At 38.5% G+C, this 22398-nt stretch overlaps 2 protein-coding genes across 3 annotated transcripts; one reads left to right on the top strand and one right to left on the bottom strand.

Annotated features, from left to right (window-relative positions):
• Positions 1 to 7898: 7898 nt before the first annotated feature.
• Positions 7899 to 14624, bottom strand: DYDC1 (DPY30 domain containing 1). 2 transcript variants are annotated; one of them, XM_058810739.1, is made up of 6 exons: positions 14575 to 14624; positions 11756 to 11908; positions 11528 to 11635; positions 10051 to 10119; positions 9104 to 9154; positions 7899 to 8451 (listed from the first exon to the last, which is right to left on the bottom strand). In XM_058810739.1, exons 2-6 carry the CDS (start codon positions 11900 to 11902, stop codon positions 8377 to 8379), a joined length of 450 nt encoding a protein of 149 aa, XP_058666722.1. In that variant the 5' UTR covers positions 11903 to 11908; positions 14575 to 14624; the 3' UTR covers positions 7899 to 8376. The 2 variants fall into 2 exon arrangements, with proteins under 2 accessions (XP_058666722.1, XP_058666721.1); XM_058810738.1 differs by lacking the exon at positions 14575 to 14624 and adding an exon at positions 12026 to 12114.
• EXOSC3 (exosome component 3) lies at positions 14239 to 17173 on the top strand. The gene is made up of 4 exons (XM_058810737.1): positions 14239 to 14505; positions 14600 to 14749; positions 15305 to 15456; positions 16876 to 17173. Exons 1-4 carry the CDS (start codon positions 14239 to 14241, stop codon positions 17075 to 17077), a joined length of 771 nt encoding a protein of 256 aa, XP_058666720.1. The 3' UTR covers positions 17078 to 17173.
• The last annotated feature ends 5225 nt before the right edge of the window (positions 17174 to 22398 follow it).

The following is a 22398-nucleotide window of genomic DNA, read 5'->3' as shown; positions in this document are numbered from 1 at the left end:
AGGAGAAAAAGATACTGCACACATCCAACATCGATTTTAGCCATGGTTCCTATCCGTGGTTATTCAGAGTCTTTTCAGAAATTCTCTCACTGTCACTGCTACAGAGCTCAAATGCTCTACTGGTGCTATGAGGTCTGCAGGACACTCTAAACTAAATCAACTGACTGGTGACATCTTTCAGAAATCCTCCAACCTGACCTTGCTACTACAGCTGATCCAGACTGGGAAGGTTGCCACTTAGGTAGCAATTTCACATATTTCACCTGGGCAAATATATTACAACCAGCAAAGATTATTATCTTTTATCTATGTCTGACAGATTTCACTGCAGTTAGTCATTTAGCAGTTTCAGATAAGCAGGTCTGAACTAAAACAAAGCCAAAACTACTCTTTGATATCTGTCTAAACATCCATTAAGTAATGGAAGAAGGGTATGCAGGATCACCTAACACAAGTATATAAACAGTACTATACAAAAATCCACACAGCAATCACAACACATCAATGTTTCTAGATTCCAGTTAATAGAATATGGAATGGGAAATGGATCTCACCAAAAGATCTTTATGCTTATAGACACAGTTGCCTTTTCAGAGTGTCATTACGACACTCTTTGCTTTTTCTTCAAGTCCTTTACCCTGAAACAAACTAAAAAGCTCAAGAATTATAATGTGTTACAATCTTGCTTTGATCCTTAGCAACAAGAACACTTGTAGCAATGAGAAATATCAGTACCTGGAATGTTATGTCTTACTTGTTGTACTAAAACATGAAAAATTATTCAAATGAACAAAAAAAGTCCCCCAAAAACCTCCTGAATATGATTAGTGTTTGCAATGTGAATTAAGACTATAAACTTCAAAATTTTATTCTTAAGGTTTAAGATCAACAGCTTTTTCATTTTTTGCAATGGAGAGTATTCAAGTTATGCACAAATCTCAGAACTCCAGAAAATAAACCAGCCACACTAGATCATCTCAAGGAAGAAGACAGTTTTAGTGCTTTAAGTGGAAACTGAAGCCTGCAGCTCTACTAGGCAAGGAAAGAGAAGGACAAACCTAATCCCTTTACCATCTTAAACCCTACCCTACATAGGTGTATAGACTCCCCACAGGTAGCAGCTCATAGCTAAACATGTGAAAGAGTTGATCTTAGGGTATATCTCTATCTTTCTTCTCCAATATTTTCTTACCCATTGATTCTTCTTTTTTCCCTCTTCCAGGTTTTCCTATTAATAAATTTAAGGAGGGCCTAAATTTCCTACATTCACATCAATTACTTGATTTCTATGCAGAGGATTCTTTCCTGTTTCCTCACAGGAGGTTGACAGCTTATAGGTTTCCTGCTGCTGCTTCTTTTTTATGTCCATAATCTGTGTTGCTTGTAATTAAACACCAGTGTTGCCTTTGGCCTCTCAACAGTTTGGTAAATCAGCCAGAAAACAGAGATCAGAGCAGACCTGCTACAATCAAAACCTATCAACTACTCCTATTGACCCTGAGAAGAAAAAACATTTGACTCATACATATTAGAAGGTTTAGCCAGTGAAGTGAAGCATCTCATTTTCTGCTTTTGAAAATTGGTATTGAAATCAGCACCTGGCATAAGCCAACTCCTCCAAGGTATCTTTTGGCTAGAAAGAAATCTTGGCTAGAAAGAAAACTAATGGCAAGTTTATACTCCAGCTTAATTGTTAAATTCTTCCCAATTGCTACCAATGGCTTAGAATCCCAAGAGCACCAGTCAGAGGTTGTGGGTAATCAGCTCTTGTTTGTTCCCTCTCCCCCTGTGCAGTACCATAAAACACATCACTGGGATTCTGCAAGTCTTTAGAGGCAAGGTCAGCCAGGTCATTTCAATGTGTAATTATTTTTAAGACACATAGATATTCCCACGCAGTTGGCATGAGTGTTTTACTAGGACTCAGGTTGGATTCCTGCCAGCAAATTCAGTAAGCACAGACCTGATCTCCTTAGAAACTAAAATATGAAATTAATTTACAGATTTTTGAGTGCACAAATATGCAAACCTATTCAAATCTGTGGGTTTCATTTTTATGGTGTTTATAACAACGAAATACTGTAAGCAATTTTTTTAAACTTAAATTAGGAATTTACTTGTCCTACCAAACAAAGAAAAGTTGAGAGAATTCAGTGGACCTTTCTCTAAAACTTAGATGGTCCTTTGATTTAAAGAATATGGAAAAGAATATTGGTATATGCCAGCTGCATGAGCTCACCACACACAAAAGTGGTGACTTTCTTGTAGTCACAAAATAATGAAAGAGTTGTAGCTGCTGGAGAGACTTTTGAAGAAACTGCACCAAAATAAAGAAGCCTGACTTTACTCTGTCAAGACACAAGCCAAATGTATAGAAATAGAAATACATAGGTCTGGCTGTATTTCCTGACTTTTTGTGCCATGCAAAGCCTGAGCAAATTCATAGACAGATTCACACACTGTAACTATGCTGAGTTTTTAAGTGATAGCTAAAAAAAAAAAACAACCTAGAGAAGTCACATAAGGAGGGTAAGGGGAAAACATGCTACAGTTAACAGCAACCTACATGTGAGCAGTGGCAAAACCATTTATCCTAAAGATACTAAGAGGCAGGTGCCTATAAACACAAACTTTTGAGATAAGAGAATAGTCAGTGTTTCAGTATAGTGCTTTAGTATATCATCAGTGGTAGTTTTTATAGGGTTCATGATTCTTACCAATAAATCTGACTCTATAGTTTTAAAATACAAGCAAATACAAAAACATTTAACCCAAGTTCAAGTGAAAAACAAAATACAGGTGTATTTTTGCTATAGGCTCCACTTAGACACATATGCCCACAGAAAAAAATGTTGAGGAACAGCTGCCTCAGAACTGCACCCCAGTCCCAGCCCTAGAAATCTTCAGCTGTCAGGGCCTAAGGGTAACTTTTCAGTGCAGCCTGGCTTACAATCAAACAAACAGATCCTGTTTCCCAGGTTACAATTATCAGCTAAATAAACAGAATTTTTTTCACTTATCTACTAAACACATCAGTGGCAAAACCGCAATTGCTTATGATAATGAAGCAAATACAGGTGTGTCTGTGTGCAGCCAGTCATTTCTGCAAGAAAGGACATCCAAGAGGTGGAGCAGAAATTGGGCAGTGTGATTGGAGAAGCCTAACACACTCCCAGGAATGTGACTAGAAACACAGCAAAAGAGAGCTGCAGTGCCCCTCTGCTGAAATGGAAGTGATTTATTATCTGAATGTTTCCTCTTTCCAACCCTCCCCACAATTAAGCTCTTTTTATTTCTGTGCTGCCTTGCAGATACAGTTTGAGGCAATAATTTCTCTCTTGTTTTAATATTAAGTGCATTAAAAATTTAATAACTAGGAGATGGTTTCTCAGGAGTAGAAGTCTGTGATAGTTGAGAGTTCAATCCTCTTATGTTTCAACCACAACTTTTTCAGCAACTTCAATGAGACCAAGACTGAGATCCCTGGAATGCATCTTCAGTACACCAAAAAAGGGTTTGCCTCAATTTTTTTGAAACCAAGTAACAACAATCAGCTCTATAATGGAGCTGAAAATATGACTCAGTTCATTAAGAAAAACAGACTAACCAAAATACTGATCAAGTTCAAACATACATCCACCTCCTCCACCAGGAAAAGCCAATTTCTTTATCTGGCATCTGCTAGACAACATCTAAACTATGAAGGAACCGCTGAACAAATTAATTCACTGAACTGAAACACCAATTGGTTCTTGCATCAAACTAAAGTCACATTTTCCACAAGTACTTTCCCAAAATTTTTGGAAGAAAACCCCAAAATTTTTATTATATCAACTTCTATTGAGATCCATGAGTGACTACATGGAGAAAATGGCAGAATTCCCTTGGGGAGTCAATTAAAAAATTCTTAAATCTTTTACATACCCTTAGAGAAGCTAAAATTATTCAGATAGCTTTGGTGCAATATGCCTAAATATAAATTTTTATTTCTAAGTCAAATCCAATCTTCACATCATCATTTAAAGTACACTGAATTTTTAAATTGTGATGGATGAAAGTAATGGGGGAAAATCTGGAATTTTTAGTGAAGCATATATTTCTGTAGCAGTACAGAAATGTCAATACAGCCTTTGAAATAGATAACTCAAGAAAGATTAATCAACAAGGACCAAATGGCAAACTTCTCTGCTCATTCCATTACCTGACAGTATGAATGTGCATTTACTTTCAGGTGCTAAAACAAACATGCCCAGTATAAATGTATTAATAGGGTTTGAATTTTTGGACATTGATTTTGGATGACCTATCTCAGACAGGCTCTCATAAATGTAATTTTTCATGATATAGTATCTTCTAATGTATTTAAATAAAAAACAGTGTAGATTACAAAAATTCTGATCTAAATTAAACACTAATTTTGGTTAATGATAATGATTCTATGATGTACAAGTAACTGGGAAGACCCACAGTATTGAAGTTGCATATACATCTGAGAACTCTCCAATTCTGAGAATGAGTCTTCTGCTTAACTTGTTAAAAATCTCCTACACTGTGCCAGCTCAAAAAAAAGGCACCTTCCTCTACCTGGCCTTTCTTCCATTACTATTAGCCCAATGCCTGTACAAATGCTTGCAATAGTATAACTTCTTGCACTGTATGAATTGTAACAAATACTCAAGTGTAAAACACAATGACTGCATGAAGGTCTATAATGGCAGCACCAGAAAACAAACAAAAGTAATAAAACCAAGCAAACAAACTCCCCCACAAGGAAACCCAAACAGAAACTCCAAAAAAGCAACAACTCAAAAACAAAACTAAAAGCAAACAAATACACTGGCAAGATATTTTAAAAAGTACATCAGTCCTTATCAGCAAATAACAGGCTTAGACTCTCATTTCTAGCTGTAGTCAATAGACAACACTGCTCTTTTTCTAACCTAAGTACAGGAAATTCTTCAAAGAAGTAAGGCAATTAATAGCTGACTTCAAATATGAGTAAGCTGTATTAGCAAAGTTCATAGAAATTCAATTTAACATTTAATCCACACTAATTCATATGGCTCCCATTACCATTAGCAAATTACTGTATAAAACTTTAGCTTACAAAAAGATAAGTTAGTTCCTTTAGACTATGAAGGAAAATCATTCATCATAAAAGGGACTGCAAACTGAATAAAACCTATTCCATTAAAAGATAACTTTAAAATAAATGTGTTTTCTGCAACATGCATTTCTCCATGCAGGAGAAGGTTCTCACACTGCAGAGCTGTTTTCACCTCTGTGAGCAGAGTGACAGTTAATCTGGATAATTTTGTCCTATTCTGGGCTTCATATCTGTTTTCATCCTTGTGCTTCAGTATTGCAGGAATGAGAACAGCTGTGAATGGGCATGTTACTATCAGCATGTTCTCTGAAGGATCTGCACATGGCCTGCTCACCCTAAACAAGACTGCTCTTACTCTGAAGAAAGGAAAAATGACAATTTCATAAATTTTCTGTCAGTATTTAGAACCTTATTTTCAGTGACAGTTTGCATCATCTGTCTATGAATTTTATCCTTCTTTCCTAAATTTCACAAAAATTTATTCAAAGGGAGTGTAAGCTGCAGATGAAGCTACCTTATGTAATTGCTTATTTTTTTTTCTTTCCAATGTACAATTTTACATTTTATGCAGCGGTGAAATTGTGCTGACACTTCTGAAATCACATCATGTGCAGTAATTAAAAGAGTAATCCATCCTCCTCCAGGCTCTAGCTTGCTAAATTCCAAAGAAGGTGAAAGTTCAGAAAGAGAAGGCAAAAATTATTTTAAGCTGCCTTAATTTCCCTCCAGGTTTAGACACTCAAGGAGAAGTCATCTTTGTTGTGAACTACATTTTCAAGTGACCTACAGGTAGGTTTGCACCTCAAGAAAGCATGGAGCCAAGAACTGTTTACCTCTTGTCACATATCCAAGATAAGAATTCCTATAAAGCTGTAATGCACCAGGTCTGTGCACATCAGATCCTGAAAAAAATTGGGAATTCCTATAAATAACATTTTAACAAGAAAAGTTTTTTGTACCTAATAATAAAGAAACAGGTAAATTGGAATCTAGCATTTTGTTTTGACCCTTGCTTAGTAATTTTCTGATAAAAGTTTCCATCCAAAACTTCCTTCCTTGAAATAAAGTGAGGAATATGAACTGCAGCATCACAAAGAAAAAGCCATAGTTAAAAATAAGCTGAAACAGAATGATAAACAGAAGTTGCAGTTTTCATAGGCTATAATTGACAGAGCTTCCAGTGTGCTTATTTAGGATGCACTCTAGTGGACACACATATAACAAAATCAAACAAAGATACAAACAGATTAAAGGATAAAAAAATGGAAGCAACATGTCATCAGAATTAATTTCTAGCATGTTTTAAAATAGTATCTTACTTTCTGAAGGCTGTATGAAGGTTGAAATTTTCATGGTCAACATGGCTGGACATTAAGTGTTGAAAATGCACATCAGTTACCAATTTAAGTCTTAATCTAAATATTAAGAATCAGTTATAGATGTTGTTTCAAAAACAAATTCCATCTGTTTATCTATTTACTCCATCCCTTTGAGATTGGCACAAGAGGCTGCTGTGTATGCAGTGTTAACAAGTGTAATTAAAACTGTGGTATCAAAGCGTGTCCTTGAATGATTCTATTGTAACTGTTTGTAACAAATATAACTGTAAACTGTGTCAAAATCTGGAACATCAACGACAAGGGTGTATTCATGTCACTGGAAAAGTTTTGACTATCACAGGAACTGCAAACCAATCAGAATTATTGTAGATAGCAAAGCCTGACCACTTAGACACAAGAAATAGTTCCACTTTTCATGACTCCAAAAGTTTCAGAAACATTTCTAAGTATTTATACCCAGTAAATGACTTTAAGGATGCTCATATAAGACATGGTTGTTAGCAGCATTCAAAAAGCAGTGTAGCAATAAGATGGGCACAGGATTTTTTTAAATAGAGATACTTTAAGGGAAAAAAATAATATATTAATATATAGAAATATCAATAGTGCTCATGTTTTTAAAATTTTGTAGGATTATTCTTAGTCTGATCTACATGATCAAGCCAAGTTATTCAGAGCAGGAAAACATTTATTATGTGATTGACCCTTGTCTGTTGGGTGTACAGATATTTTTAACAGTTTGCCAAAGACAGCAAACCACTTAGACTCAGCAATACTATTAAAAAAAATTGAAGTGAAATTATCAGAAAAATCTCTTTCATCCCAAGACTGAAGAATGCAGTGAATGCATTAACTATGCACTGATTTTCTAATGAAAGCTCTTTTCATTACACAATATTGGCCACGACCATCTAAGCTGTAGTAGAAGGCATAGATGCAAAGGCACATTTTATAGAAGAACAGCAGGATTTCTTGATGCTGAAGTTTTTCCATTTATAACAAAGAGACATAGAACATTCTTGACAACCTATACCAAGATTACAAACATCTGTTCTTTTAAAAATGCAATATTTAATTATTATTTAACTTATTTTTATAGATAACCATGGATCAAATGAAATATTCTTCTAAATTTTTAGAAGTAAAGTTTTAGAAATAATGATGGTATTTAGTAGAGAACATATTTAATTTCTTGATTTACAAATTCAAGAAAAATGCAGTAAAGTCTTAAAAACTTGATTAATCAAGACTAACATGCAGACACTTGCAGCTTACCTAGTACCACACAATACCCAAAAAAGGTTCTAATAATAAATATAATAATAAATATATCTTCCAATGATAAAGACCTAGATCACCTCATGACTTCTAGGAGACAAGATCTTCTAGTATCTACTGAGTCAGAGTTAAATTTACCTCTTTCAAATACATTTGGGAATTCTGATTGGATTTTTGCACCAAGTTTGAAGTCCAGAATACTCTCTCCATCTTTTAATCTGCAGAGCATTCCCTTTTTTCTGTCAGAAACCATTCAAATTCTTGAAAATAATTTTCAGTAATATTTTATTCTTTTAACATTGATTCAAATGATCATACTGTAGCATCCATCCTCAAATCATATTGACACTTTAGTTATATTGTTATTTATTATGGTTACTTCAATATGCAACAAGTAGAAAATATATTTGTTGCTTTCACTTCAGCTGCAATTTTCTTCCTATAAGTCAGCCACACTAGTTACAATGTTTTAAGAACAAAAAGGAAGAATAGGTATCAGAAATAACAGACTTTATAGAAAGACCTTGAAAACACACACCAGAGAAACAGTTACATAAATCAGTTATATTTATAAAATACATAAATCAAGATACTACACTTCAGGATAGCAAGTAATGAGTAGAAAATACATTTACTGCTCTAAGGTCAGTTCTAATTTTCTTCTTCTCCTTCTTCTTCTTCCTCTTCTTCTTCTTCTTCTATTACTGTTGGGAGGTCTGTTTGACCCTGGAAAACAACAACAAAAATATTCTACCACTTACCAGCATTCACTGAGTTTTGTAAAAAGGAAAATAGAAAAACCTGCCCATGGCAGACAAGTTGGTATTTATCAGTATAATCATGTATTTTTCCATTCAATAGAATGAATACAATTAATATCATCATTTTATTATAAAATCCAGCAAATTTGGATGATGCATTGTGATTTTGAGGGCAGAATCAATAGTACAAGCATATATGCCTTATTTTATCAATCTGTTTGTAATTTGTAGCAAACATGTCACTGTAAAACCTGAAATAACATCCCCAAAAGCCAATGGAATCTAACACCTTTAGGCATGAAAACCTGGCACATGTAGAAAGTAGCAGGCACTTAAGACTCATTTTCCCTTCTGGTTTTACAATTTTCTTATTAAAGAACCCATAAAATATGCCCAAAGCCTCAAGAATATTTTAAAATATGTAATTATCAGAAAATGATAAAAACTGGGGCTATATGGGATCTTGCATACACACCTGATTTACCTCAGTGGAAAAAACACCTGTGAAAAGCTGACCCTAAGAACAGTCATAAGTTAAATTTTCATAAATCTATTGTCAGCACAGAAAAGCAAATTTTTAAGAATCAATAATTTATAATCTGTTTCTAAACACTTACAGGTTCACTCTCATCTGGCTCCTCAGGTTCATCTGTAACTTCAGCTATTGCCTGTTCATTTTCATGTGGTAAAGAAAACCAGTTTTCAGTTCATGTCAAATGTCCCATGTCATGAAATCACATTTCAGGTGTGTTAAAATGACATTATGTATCAATGTAAAGAGAACACTTTAGATAAGTGCTATACAAGTTTAGTAGTATGGGAATATGTCTTGGTATGCTTAGCCCTATTTTTAAATAGATTTTTTTCATTAACAGCGATTTAAAGTTTTCATATATTATTTTTTGTCACTTTCATATGTTCATCTTCTTATAATTATGTTTTGTCAGTATTTTAGCAGAGTTTTATAAAAACTTAGTTATTTCTAAAATACTCTGTGCCCCAGAGAGTTTTAAAAGCTTTAGGGAGATAAGCATGCCAATGATCCCTGTATGTTTTTACTGAAGCAGCATCAAAAGACCATAAACATGGATATCTGTATAGACACTCTTTTGTTAGTATAAATTCCCATGCACCACTAAGATAGCAGAATCCAGATGCACTGCAAGTCCAAACCACAGCTCTTTTTTCAGGTACAGTAAATGGATTTTGTGCTAACCCCCTGTAAAATATTACTATATTGGTACTTCAATTAGACATGCTTATTTTATAAAACTTTCTAATAAATACCATCAAGAAATGTGGAAGCATCAGGTAAGCTGACCTTATGCTGGATTTTTGGAGTAAATTTATGTTCTGCTCTGACCAAAATTCAAGTATAAAACCCAGACTGCAGAAGCCATGTGTTAAACATTCCCCCCTATCTCCACTCCTGTTTCTTTAAATATGTATTAGTTCAAAACTTCTGCTTTGTGTTTTGTAATTGATGCCTGCATCTGGAAAAAATGGCTGATAAATGGCATTTTCAAACCACCAACTAGGCATTGGCTTAAACCTCTTGATCTACCTGCTGCAACTGCCTTTCAGCTTCCTTTTTCTGTGCTTCCAACTCTGCAAGTTCTTTCTCCAACTCAGCCTGAAATCAGTACAAGAAAGGACAAATTAGAAAGAAAAAAAACCACATGTATCTTTTCCACCACATTGTTTACAATGTATTTTATATTGAAATAATAAATAAAAAGTAAGCATAAAACATAATTTCTATGTTATGCTAATAACAAGATCCTTTCATTATCATCATCATCATTTTCAAAGGTTTGAGAAAGGTATTTGATAAAGAAGCTTTACTACCAAGAGGAAGAAAAAACAGGTAACTGAAGTTAGTACACACTTCAGATACTGTCTCATTACACAAGCTCTTTCCCAGTTTGTATTAGTTATCTCCTGGATTAAGTTCTTTGATGCTTTGTGTAGTACCTAGAATACACTGAGGAATCAATGTAGAATCAAACCTATAGAAAAATTTGGCAGGCAATGTCATTAACATTAATCATGTCCATCAGCAACCTTCAGTATTTACAACTGGAAATATCTAACAGGAAGTGTTTATTAATTGGGAACACAAGTCTTATTACATCAAAACTTCAGAAACTGCATAATCTATTTATATTCAACAACCTTAGAGAATACTGTTTGCTCTTGCATTTTGTGAGCAGTTACAAACATGGTCATAATTTTCTATTCCTTTTTGGTAGATAAATGCAAAACTTACCTCAGTATTTGACTACAAAACTGAGTTAGGTTAAAAAAATGCATCTAATGTGAGTATTGTTCAACATCTTTCCCATAGCTTAGGTGAAATGATTTATTTAATTCTCAGTGAATTATCTCTAGACACAATCTCTTTATTTTCATTTACTATTTTACATCACTCATGAAACCCTTAAGAACATTACTTTTGGTTTGCAAATTACTAAACTCCAAATTTTAAAACTGCAAGTGAAATAAAATGAATGCATCTTACACTAGAGCTGGACTTAATGTGATCAGCATAAATTTAAAATTAAGCTTATTAAAATAAGCTTAAATTAAAATTTAACCTATTAAAATAAGTTAAAATTTGATTTTAACATCATGGAAGTCATCCATACAAAAAAATCCAGTCAGGTCACATCAACATCACCATGGCAACCCTGGGTTCACATGACTTCTTTACAAAAAATGGCTAGAAACACAGATGTTATATTAATTTCATATTATAAGCCCAAACAGTACTTTCAGTTACTTCTCACATAACTCCTAAACTGGCTGACTTTTAACTTAACAGCCATCACTTTTTAATAACATTTTACTGCATAATATGTAACTTTTCCTACCCATGTGCTGACTAATAACTTCAGTTAATCAGAAAAGGGAAATTAAAATGCCTGCTTTATGTCACCTTTATCAAAATCATTATACAGCTATTAGAAGTATACATAGAGCTCCAAGATGCCACAGCACAATATGCTGCTTGGAATGATCTATTATTAAGTGTTAATAACCTGACGTTGCTCTTCCAGTTTCCGCTGCTCTTCCTCGATTTTTAACCTTTCAAGTTCTGCTTGGGCTGCCACCCGTTCTTCTTCCAGCTCAGCTCTCTCCAGTATTCTCTATTTCAGAGGTAACACAGAATCAATTAAATATAAAAATGGAAGATATATTAAATAGCATCAATTATATTATAGTAATCTTTTTCTTTTTTTTTTTTTTTTTGCCCAAGTTGGATCCACCTTTTCTTCTTCATCTAAGTTTCTTCTGTATTTGTAAATCCAGTGTGCAAGATACTCTATTGGATCTGCTGGCCGATGCTCTACAACCTCTGCCAGTCCTTTCTTCAAGCAATCTCCCAGGCATTGCTTCAGATACTGAGACTCCATCCAAATCTACTGAGAATGAACAGACAGATATTGGACATCAATGTCAGAATTGAGTTAGGGGCTTTAAGAATTCGTGCTTAAAGTGCAGTGACACATAGTCAGTGTCACTGACTATGACATTACCTTTTACTAAGCTTGCAATTTATACAAGTTATTTGGCAGTAGTTTAGTTCTTAAAAGCTCCAGTGGACAGGTCAGTTATAACAATCACTGCAGAAAAAAAAAGCTTAAACTTCACCTTACTGTTTAGACATGCATAATTCATAAGCTATTTAAAACATGCTGCCAATTCTAGGTCTGTATGATAACAATAAAAAAAAAAACCCTGAAAACTACAACACGACGTAGAAAACTTGTACACAGATACTCAAAGAACAGGCAAGTAGTTCCGAGGACAATTAAGGGGTGATTTTTGTTTGACCTATCAGAGCTATCTTTTACACGTGTATGCGAGGCAAGGAGCTAAAGCAGTCACTCCACAGTTAGGAAAGGCACAGATCTCCGTGCACACGCTTTACCAGCCCAGTAAACACAAGCTTTTAAGTAAACACGAGCCTTTCTTTGCTGTCAAGGGGGCTGAATCCATGCCGGGGCACAGAGCCCGGACACTTAGCACAACAGCAAATCCATTCCCATTATCCGCTGTCATAGCGGCCCCAGGTGACCCTAATGAGGCCGCCCACGTCCCCTGCTCCGGGCTCCCTTTAAGCCCGGGCTGGCCCCTCCCTTTCCCCTGGGCTGCAGGCAGGGCGGGCCCGCTCCCCATCCCTACGCCGGCTGTTGGGGCTCCTGGGAGGGCCTGGCCCGCTACCCCGCCTCGCCTCACGCTCCGAGAGAGTCCTCGGCAGCCCGTAGTGTCTGCCCTGCTTCTGGTGCCGCGGGATGCGCTGTGGCTGCTCGCCTTCCCTCGGGGAGCAGCCCCGCTCCGGCTCCTTGCCGGCAGCAGCTCCCAGAGCCCCGGGACGGCAGCCCCGGGCCCTGCTCCTGCTCCTGCCGCCCGGCCCGGCCCCGAAGGCGCGGGGTTGCTCCGCAACAGCGCCGGCCGCCGGAGCTGACGGAGGGGTGGCGGGCCTGCTCGGAGAGGTGACCGATGGCACAAAACGGGCAGGAGCGGCCGAGACCTCAGAGGGTTTTGTCGCCCTTGAGAGAGACCTCGAGAGGCTGGAGGAATGGCAGAGAAAAGCCTGAAATTCAGGGTCCTGCAGCTGGGGAGGAATAGCCCCACCACCGGGGCGAGCTGGGGTGATCTGCCGGAGAGCAGCTCTGTGGAGAAGGACCTGGGGGGGCTGAAGGACAGCAAGGTTTTGCAGCAGTGCGCTTGTGGCCGAGAAGGCCAATGGTATCCCGGGGTGCCTTAGGAAGAGCATTGCCAGCAGGGCCAGGGAAGTGATCCTGCCCCTCTTCTCAGCCCCGCTGAGGCTCTGCTTGGAGTGCTGTGTCCAGGTCTGGGCTCCCCAGTGACAGAGACAGGGAGATCCTGGAGCGGCTCCAGCATGGGGCTATGAAGATGATTAAGGGATCGGGCATCTCTCTTACAAGGAAAAGCTGAGACACCTGAGCCTGTTCAGCCTTGAGAAGAGATGATTGATAGGGGGCCTCATTAATATGTATAAATACCTAAAGGGGAGGTGCCAGGCTCTGCTTTGTGGTGCCAACCACTAGGACACCACTGAATGGGCAGAAACTGATGCATAGGAAGCTCCATTTAAATAGGAGGCAGAACTTTGTGCGGGTGACCCCATACTGGAACAGATTGCCCAGAGAGGTTGTGGAATCCCTTCATCTAGAGATATTGGAAGCTGTCTGGATGCAATTCTGTGCAATGTGCTCTAGGACAGGGAGGATGGACCAGGTGACCCACTGTGATGCTTTCCGACTGTTTTAATGCTATCTCTCTGTGAGCAGTTTCCCTTCACAACAGATGCGATTTTTTCTGCTCCCTGCAAAACTCATCGGCTGTCTTTCACCTCAGATTTGACCAGCTCTATGTTTTACTGTCAGCTTCTAATCGGGTATTTAAAAAAACCTTACAAACAACTGCAGCTGGAAGAATTGCCTCTGTATGTTGTTAATTCCAACGCCTAAGTGCACTCACATTCTCTTGGCCGCTCCCCGGCAGAAATGGAAGGCGGGCTGCCTCCCTGACGGACCGGCAGCTGCCGGAGGTGCCGTGAGGGGCGAGGAGCCGCTGCAGCAGCTCGGGGATCGAGCGGGCCCGGCTGTGGCGGTCCGGGCCGTTCCGGCCGGGAGGTGTCGCTGGCGCCCCGCGAACGCCGCGCGCAGGCCGCAGGCGCAGCCGCCCGCCCCGGCCTGAGGGGCCGTGCACCATGGCGGCCATGGCGGCGGAGCGCGGCACGGCGGCCGAGGCCCTCGTGGGGCAGGTGGTGCTGCCCGGGGACCTGCTGCTGCTCCCCGCGCACTACGACGAGGACGCGGAGGGCGAGCGGCTGCGGCTGAGCGCGGGCACCGCGCCGCAGGGGCGGCTGCTGTGCGGGCCGGGGCTGCGGCGCAGCGGGGCCGGGCTGCTGGTGACCAAGTGCGGGCTGCTGCGGCACCGGCCCGGGGGCGGCGGCGCCTACTGGGTGGACTCGCAGCAGAAGCGGGTAGGGGCGCGGCGGTGTCCATATGTGTGTGTTTGTGTGTTAGCCCCCGTCTGCCCGCGCTCCCCTGACCTTCTGTCCGCCTCTCCCGCTGCAGTATGTGCCGGTGAAGGGTGACCACGTCATAGGGATCGTGACGGCCAAGGCGGGGGACGTGTTCAGGCTGGACGTGGGCGGCAGCGAGCCGGCCTCCCTGTCCTACCTGGCCTTCGAAGGCGCCACGAAGAGGAACAGGCCGAACGTGCAGGTGGGTGCCCTGTTAGCCGGCGGTGGCGCTTCAGCTGCGTCCTTTGGTGGCGCCTGTGTTGCATTTCAGTAGCTTTTCTTAGGGGAAGTGTTTTCAAAAGCCCGTGTTAGAGGAGATGGGCAGGTCTGGTTGTGATGGTTTCGCCTTGGTCCTCCTCGGATTTTGCACCTTTAGGCCGCCGCCTTTCTGGGGTTTCTTAGGACTGTAACTGGCGTGCTCTGCTCTCTCAGCTGGCTGGGTGCTTCACTCTTGGTTTGCTCATAGTGCTGCCAGGAGCAGATGCAGCTCATGAGTAAGGTGCATCTGAAAGGGCACTCATGTTCAAGTTTTAGAATATGTGATGCTGGTAGAAACTGTTAGTTGTGTGTCTTTTAACAACACTGTTATGAATGGTTGGGTAGCACATGCATGCCGCAGTTTCTGCACACAGATGAAATGCCATTACCAGAATGTAAAAGGAGCTGTAAAGAAAAAACAGGCATGTGTGATTTTTTTTTTTTATTGTTGTCCTACTAAATCATTATAAGAGATTACACCTTTGTTTATTTTGTTTAGGTGGGAGATCTTATTTATGGTCAGTTCGTTGTAGCAAATAAAGACATGGAACCAGAGATGGTCTGTATAGACAGCAGTGGAAAGTCAAGTGGCATGGGAATAATTGGACAAGATGGCTTCCTCTTTAAAGTTTCCTTAGGTCTAATAAGAAAGTAAGTACTAAAAAATGTAAGTAGCCGCTCTCACACGTAAGATTCCCACAGCTGTTTCTTCTGAGTGGTATGGGCAGTTTGGTAAATCAGCCTGTGTGATTCTTGTAGTGCATTGAAACCAGATTTACTGAATAGAGTATGGCTTGATCTAGAAGGAAAGTTTATTTTTCCTCTTAAGAGACTTAGAAGCTCTTTTGTATGGTGTTGCATCACCTGTTTAAAATAAGTGATGTGGTTGCCGAGGCAGTATGGAAAATAAAAGTAGTGACCTGGGGAAGTCAAACATTCAGGGTAGTGTTTCAAGTGTGTACATATTGCCTTGGAGTTTAAAACTTGGCAATGCTTGTTGTCCTTTTTGTGTGTTATGGGGTAGTAGAGGTGTATGTTTGCTGACAGCTTTCCCTGACAAAAGGGATCTTTGCACATCAGTACGCGTTATTTTCCAACTTCCAAAGAAAAATAAATAACACTGAAATAAAGATACAGATTTAAAAAATGTAGGATCTTTAGTTTAAAACTGACATATTAGTCCAGGAACTGTTTCATAAGCTTTTAAATGTATCATGAACTTTGCAGTTGCTTATGCTGATGTAGATACAGAATTTTTTTGTGACTGTCAAAGAATACCAGGTTATGTGGATAAACAATAGTGAAACTTTGTTGTTGCTTTTTTGGGTGGAGCTCTTTGTTTTATCATTCTTTGGATAAGCAATCTGGCATTGCAGAGCAGCTTTTTCATTCCTGTCATTGTCTGATGTATAGATCCAATCAGAAGTCAGTGTGAACTGATACAAAAGCTTTTTGCAGCCATTCTGTTTTCCAAATTTTCAATGTATGCAAGTAAAAAAATAACAGCATATTACAAGTAAACTGCTAAATCCTGATATGATTTTAGCTTTTGTGAATACTTGTTCAGTCTTGATTTAATCCTAGACATGTTACAGTATTTATTATGCTGTCATCTAATAAAAACGAAGTAATCTGTTTATTGCTCTTAATACTGTTTCCTGAAGTAGAAGGGAAGTCCTGTTTTGAAAGACGCTTCTGGTGTGTCAAATAACATTTCAAAAATGTCATTTGGTCAAACAGTGTACTTTTAGAATTTATTAACTCAGAATGGTTGTAAAAGTATCAATTCACTTTAAACTAGTCAGGGGCTGCTTCTGAATCTAATGAGAAAAAAACTAAAATTACAATGGCTTAATTTTTTTAGGTGCATGTATTTTATATGACAGGAGCCTTGAAAATCTGATACTGTATTGCTGTTTTGGATGTATATGCAACTTTATAATCTTTCACTGTTTCTTAAATAGCTCCCACAATAGCAGGACTGCTGGAGTTACTAGTCAATAGTAATGTGGTGTCTGTAAGTGTGGGCACTCCTTCCTCTGACCTTTCTGTTTTTGCTCTTGTTTACAGGCTCTTGGCTCCCAAATGTGAAATAATTCAAGAGTTGTCACAATTGTACCCATTTGAGATGGTGCTGGGAATGAATGGAAGAATATGGGTAAAAGCAAAAACAGTTCAACAGACTTTAATTGTAGTAAATATTTTGGAAGCCTGTGAGCATATGACTGCACAACAGAGAAAACAAGCCCTTGCCAAACTGTCAGGGAACTAATAGGAGAAAACCTTGAAGATTTGTTTGTGATGATTGTAGGGTGTTTTGGTTATTTTTGTATTCAGATTTATATTAAAAGCCTTTTTTTAAATTAAATACTAGACTTTGGTCATTCTTCATTTCCCTTCTTTATCCACTCAGCTTGATTTAGTGTTGTTTAAGGAGTTTGACTCACCTTTGTGGTTATGAAGCCCTATTTATGTTCATGAATTTTCTGACTAATGGGAAGATGGTCCCTATAAGCTTTCATTAGCTCTGAATTTTGAAGCATAACTACCTAGATCTTCTTTAAAAAAGAAGATTGGTAATTTTTTGAGCTGCATATATTTGTTTTTATAGTTATTAAAATTGCAAACCATCCATGTTTACTTGGCATAGCAAAAAGTATTCCATAGGTCATTAATTTTGGTTGGATGCTCTATTTATACAGTGACATGAAGTAATTAAAATATTATGAAATTTGGGAATACAAAAGCAGATAGAGAATACCAGATAATAATTGCAGGGCGTAGCATGAAGCAATCACAGGGTGGTTAAGGCAAAAAATATGTTCACAGGGACATTGTCACTTTCCCTAAGTGATGACCTGCCTGGTAGTATTAAGGACATAGTGATTAGGATTTCACAATAACAGCCATGTGTTTCTTGGTTCAAGACACTGTTTTCTTTAGTAATAGCATAAAGATGCCATAGAGCTTTGCTAATATTTAACGAAATCAGCATTTCTGAAAAAAGCTATGCTTGGCTTCTTTGTGTAACAGTCCCTTGATGCACATAGAGGAGGGTAAGCTCTCAGTGGATTTTAGCATGTGAGTCATTTGCTGCTGTTTTGAGAGAGGAAGAGAGCCCTGGATTAATGGAAGGGTAGTTACTGATGCCTTCTTCCTTTGGGAGAAAAGCTTGATTGTAGGCACCTAATGAACTGCTTGCAGCTCTTAGGCAGTCATTTACATCTGTGATGTTCTGTGGTTCTTAATGAGCTGAATAGTTTAATAGCAAGAGTTAAAGGAAATTACTAAAAATTAACTAATTAGAGTGAATACCATCTTAATTAAAGTGGAAATATAATTTTTCCTGTTTATTCTGTATTTCATCCAAAGCTTAACCTATGGCATTTGATGATAGGGTTGTCTTTGGCATCTCTGCCATTTAGAAATTGCCTCAGTCTAGAGCCAGCTCCTCTGAGTCATCTGTAATGTGCTTACCTAGGGCTTCCCCTGGTTCAGCAAGAACACAACACTGATGGTTTCCATGTGAGTCAAATGGCTACAATTCAGAATTCTTGGGAATTTCACTGTCTCCCTATTTAGCATCTAGGGCATTGCTCATTGGGCTTGGTAGGTCTTTAGTCATCTTTCTTCACCTGTCATCTCCCAGGTGAAGTGACTTTCATGCATATCCCATAAACCTTTTGGGTCTGTAGTCTATCTCTTACTACACATGAGAAGCTGTAAATTAATCACATTTTCATAACTTTTCTTCTCTAGAGCTTTTTCCACTTCAGCTGAGCAGGGCCTCTGCAGGTTGTCTGTTACTGGAACAATAGCTGGCATAGGCAGAAAAGCATTTGCCAAATTATCTCAGGGTGCTAACTTTTTTTTGTTGAATTGTTCTTGGATCATAGTAGTAAAACTACAGGAATGGGCAATGACATGGATCATTTCCTGGGTAGCTGTGGCTTGAAATGCCATTAGCCTTACCACTGCCCTTTATTCCTTTCCTTCCCAAAAGCCTGTGTTCCAGGCTTAACCTGCAAGATACAAATGAACAACCCCTGTTAAAATGCTGGCTTGGTAGTGCAGTACACAAATGGCAACCTTGACAGTTCTCAATCTACACACTATTTCATACCACACAGCATGCTGTCCATTCTCACCCACTTGTCACCCAAATACAAATTTAGTTAAATCAAGAATAGGATACAAAATGCATTAAAATTATGCTTGTTAATTATTTAGCAAAATCAACAGAAAAGTTCCTGGCTTTTACCCCCTACACAACCATTTTAATTATGTGCTATACTTAAATTTGCTTGACAGTTTATAGAGTGGAAAAAAATTTCAGTGGATGTGAACAAAATGGGTGTGGGGAGAAATGCTTGAAAGAAAGTACACTTAAACATATTACTAACAGAAGACTATATTTGTGTTTTGTGTTTTTTAACTTGAGCAAAAAAAACCTTATCAACATTCCTCAAACCAATTACAATTTGACAGGCTTTATCTAACAAAGCAGCCATTCAGGCAAAGTCTAAACAATATCTTTGCCAACTTTGAGTTCTATGTTGGTGACTAAACCAGTCACGAGGAAAGGTTATGGAGTGTAATTTGGTGCTAGGAAGAAAGGCTGATGGTGATTTAATTGTGTTCTGCTGGGAGTCTCCCACATTCCCATTAAAGGCACATGAACCCATATGTTTTAAAAATAGGACTTGCAGAAGGGATGCTGTGGGCTTGAAATGTACCTTGCTAGGTAAGTAGAACATCTTTCTGTTGCATTTCTCCATAATGTTCACCCTTACCAGGTTAAGTCATTGTTTAGAGTTGTTAATTTCAGATACCCTATGATTGTGCATTGGATACTTTGTTATATTGCTTTTCTTTCAAGCTGTTGTGATCAAGTTATGTAAAAATGGTAGATGTCAACATGGAAATTGTTTGTATGCCCGTGAGAGATGAGCCTAACCTCTCAAAAAGACAGTTCACCAAGAGTTAAACAGAAACTATGCATTGAAAATTAAATACATAGTTTGTAGCCCTTCCTAGGTTGATGTATAAAAAACAAATACTATCACAAAATACAGAAATGCAGTGTTGAAATTCAGTTTGAAAGTGACACATTTGTGTTTTGCTCTCACAGAAGAAAGCTACACAGACAAATAGCTCAGTGTAATAAGAGGATTAAGAGCTCAGCTCTAAGGCTATGGTTAGAGTGTGGCTGTAGTTCTGCTAGATTAGAAGTTTACTGTGCCTAACTACTCATTACAACCTTGCCACCAGGAGCTGGAACTGAGCTTGCTGGCATGTGTATTTGATTCCCAGCCAAATTCTGTCAAAATGACCCACATTGGCACCAGCACTTCTAATACCAGGGTTATTTTGGGTTTATCACATGGATGTTCTTTAGCAAAAGAGGTCGTGGAATTTTTCTCCCAGATTTTAAATATTAAGAACAGCTCATCTTCTACTCTAGAAGGTCAAATTTGGTAGAGGAAGCCCAGTTTTCTGCCTTAGATCTTGGACAAATGCTTCTAGTAACAGCTAAATCAACAGGTTGTTTTAAACCTTAAAAACTGATCACCTCCAATGCTTACATGGGAAGTGTTTACATCAGTTTTTCTAGCTACATACAACCACCTTGGTGAGATACATTATTTGACTGAAAGTTGTCCAAAAGACAGTGTAGGGTGCTTCAGTTGCATCAATAACACAAGCACTCTTGGCCTTACTCATGACTTCTGTAGATTGTAAGATGCTTAGCTACTCTTGAAGTCCATAGCAAAAAATAAACCTGCCAGTTTTATCACAGTAACTTGTAAGAGAAATAGCCTGGAAACATGCTGAGTGCCTGGATTTTAATAGAAGCTACACAGTAGTTGCAGGTGATGAAGTAGGATCACTGCAAAATTACTTGTTTTGCTCTGATGTCCTGATCTTGCAGAAGTGCAGTTTCTGACTTTTTAGTGCTATCTTTGTGGGTAATTTGAGATGTTGAAGAGCCTGGTTTTGCTTGTAGAGCCTGAGGCTTGATCACTATTCTAATGGCTTGAACAGTGATTAAATATAACTTTGTTTTACTGGTCTTTAGTGTCCTACCTACTATGAGAATACTAAAAAATCAGAGTAACTTTATTTGTAGCACTGCAGTAAACAGGAGACAGACAAATTACAGATTCTATTTTGCTTATACTTAGTAATTACACTTACCTGACACAAGGATATTTAAAGACTGAAGGACAGTGGGAGGACCAGTGACCTCATCTGCACTTTCCAAATGCCTTGGTTATCTTTTGTCTTGTAAATGGTAGGCTTTTCTGTGATTCAGTGTTTATTAGGCTATTGCAAAAGAGATTTGTTGCAAGAGTCTGTGTACCCACTGAAAAGACTTATTAATTCTTTCTTCCTGTTCTTGACCAGATGGAGGGTATTGCACCAATCCCTTCTTGGTGTCCCACTGTGAACTGCTTATGTGAATGAACTAATTTCAAAAGACCTGTATTTCCTTTGGTTTCTTCTGACTTCAGCACCCTGATCTGAGCGAAGAAAAAGCTGAGATTCTGTGTCTAGGCTGACTGTATGTTTATTTCCTGACAATCAGGATGTGGTTGAGAACACCCCTACACAGGTACATGTCACTGGACAGCCTTCAAACGAGAGAGAGCTTCTGCCTGGCCTTCTGGAGATCTACATCAGTCTGAATCTGTGTGGCTTTGCCTTTAGTAGCACATAGGTGAAAAGTTCAAGCTGTATTTTTTTTTTTTTATGTCTACATTTAATCTTACTGGCTTGGTATTGAAAGTCTGGAAGTCCTTTTACAGACCTGGGGCCTAGATCCTACCACTGGCTTTCCTTGTTGCTTTGGAGATCTCCTGTTTCTTCATAGAAAAGACTGTTTGTTTAATATAAGCCATTTGTCTAACAATACCCTTGGTCTAAGGCTGATCTATAGAAGCATGATCCAACAAGAAAAAAACTCCTGAAATAACACACAGCTTTGTCATTCTGTACATGAATTGAAAGTTTCGTAATACTAGATCATGTTTTAGCACAGCTACTGATACACTGCATTCTGACTTACAGGCATGCCAGGGAAATTTAATTAACTGATGTACAAGCAGTTTACAGACTGATTCTCCTCATTCACTGTTATAAAACTGAATTATGAAGGTAGGAAGTGAAAGGCTGAATGTGTTTTTTAAGAACACTGTTCAAAACCTTTGGAACTTGAAGATTAAATATTGGTGTCTCTTGCTTTGTGAAGTGTGTGTGTATGTGTTAAAGAGTTTATTAGTCTCTTTTTTAAAGAGGAAAAATATATGAATAACATGTGAATAGGTGCATGGAAAAGCTTAACTTATAATAGATCAATCTTAATATGATTTTATTAAGAGGGAAAACCAGAAAACAAAAGGAGTTAAATTCCTGTTTTCCTGCCAGAATTTCACTGCTTTTTTTAAGCAATGAAGGCAAAGATATTTTAATCAAGACAAAGTAATTTTTGCTGCAACTCCATTAATGCAATACAGTAGCTTTTCAAGGAAAGCAAGCTTTTCTGGAGGTGTGGGTAAGGAAGGTTAGATTGCAGTAGATTTTCATGACACC

This window comes from Ammospiza caudacuta, chromosome 9, assembly GCF_027887145.1.
Source record: "Ammospiza caudacuta isolate bAmmCau1 chromosome 9, bAmmCau1.pri, whole genome shotgun sequence".
NCBI classification, from domain to species: Eukaryota; Metazoa; Chordata; class Aves; order Passeriformes; family Passerellidae; genus Ammospiza; species Ammospiza caudacuta.
This window is presented reverse-complemented; position numbering and strand designations above follow the sequence as displayed.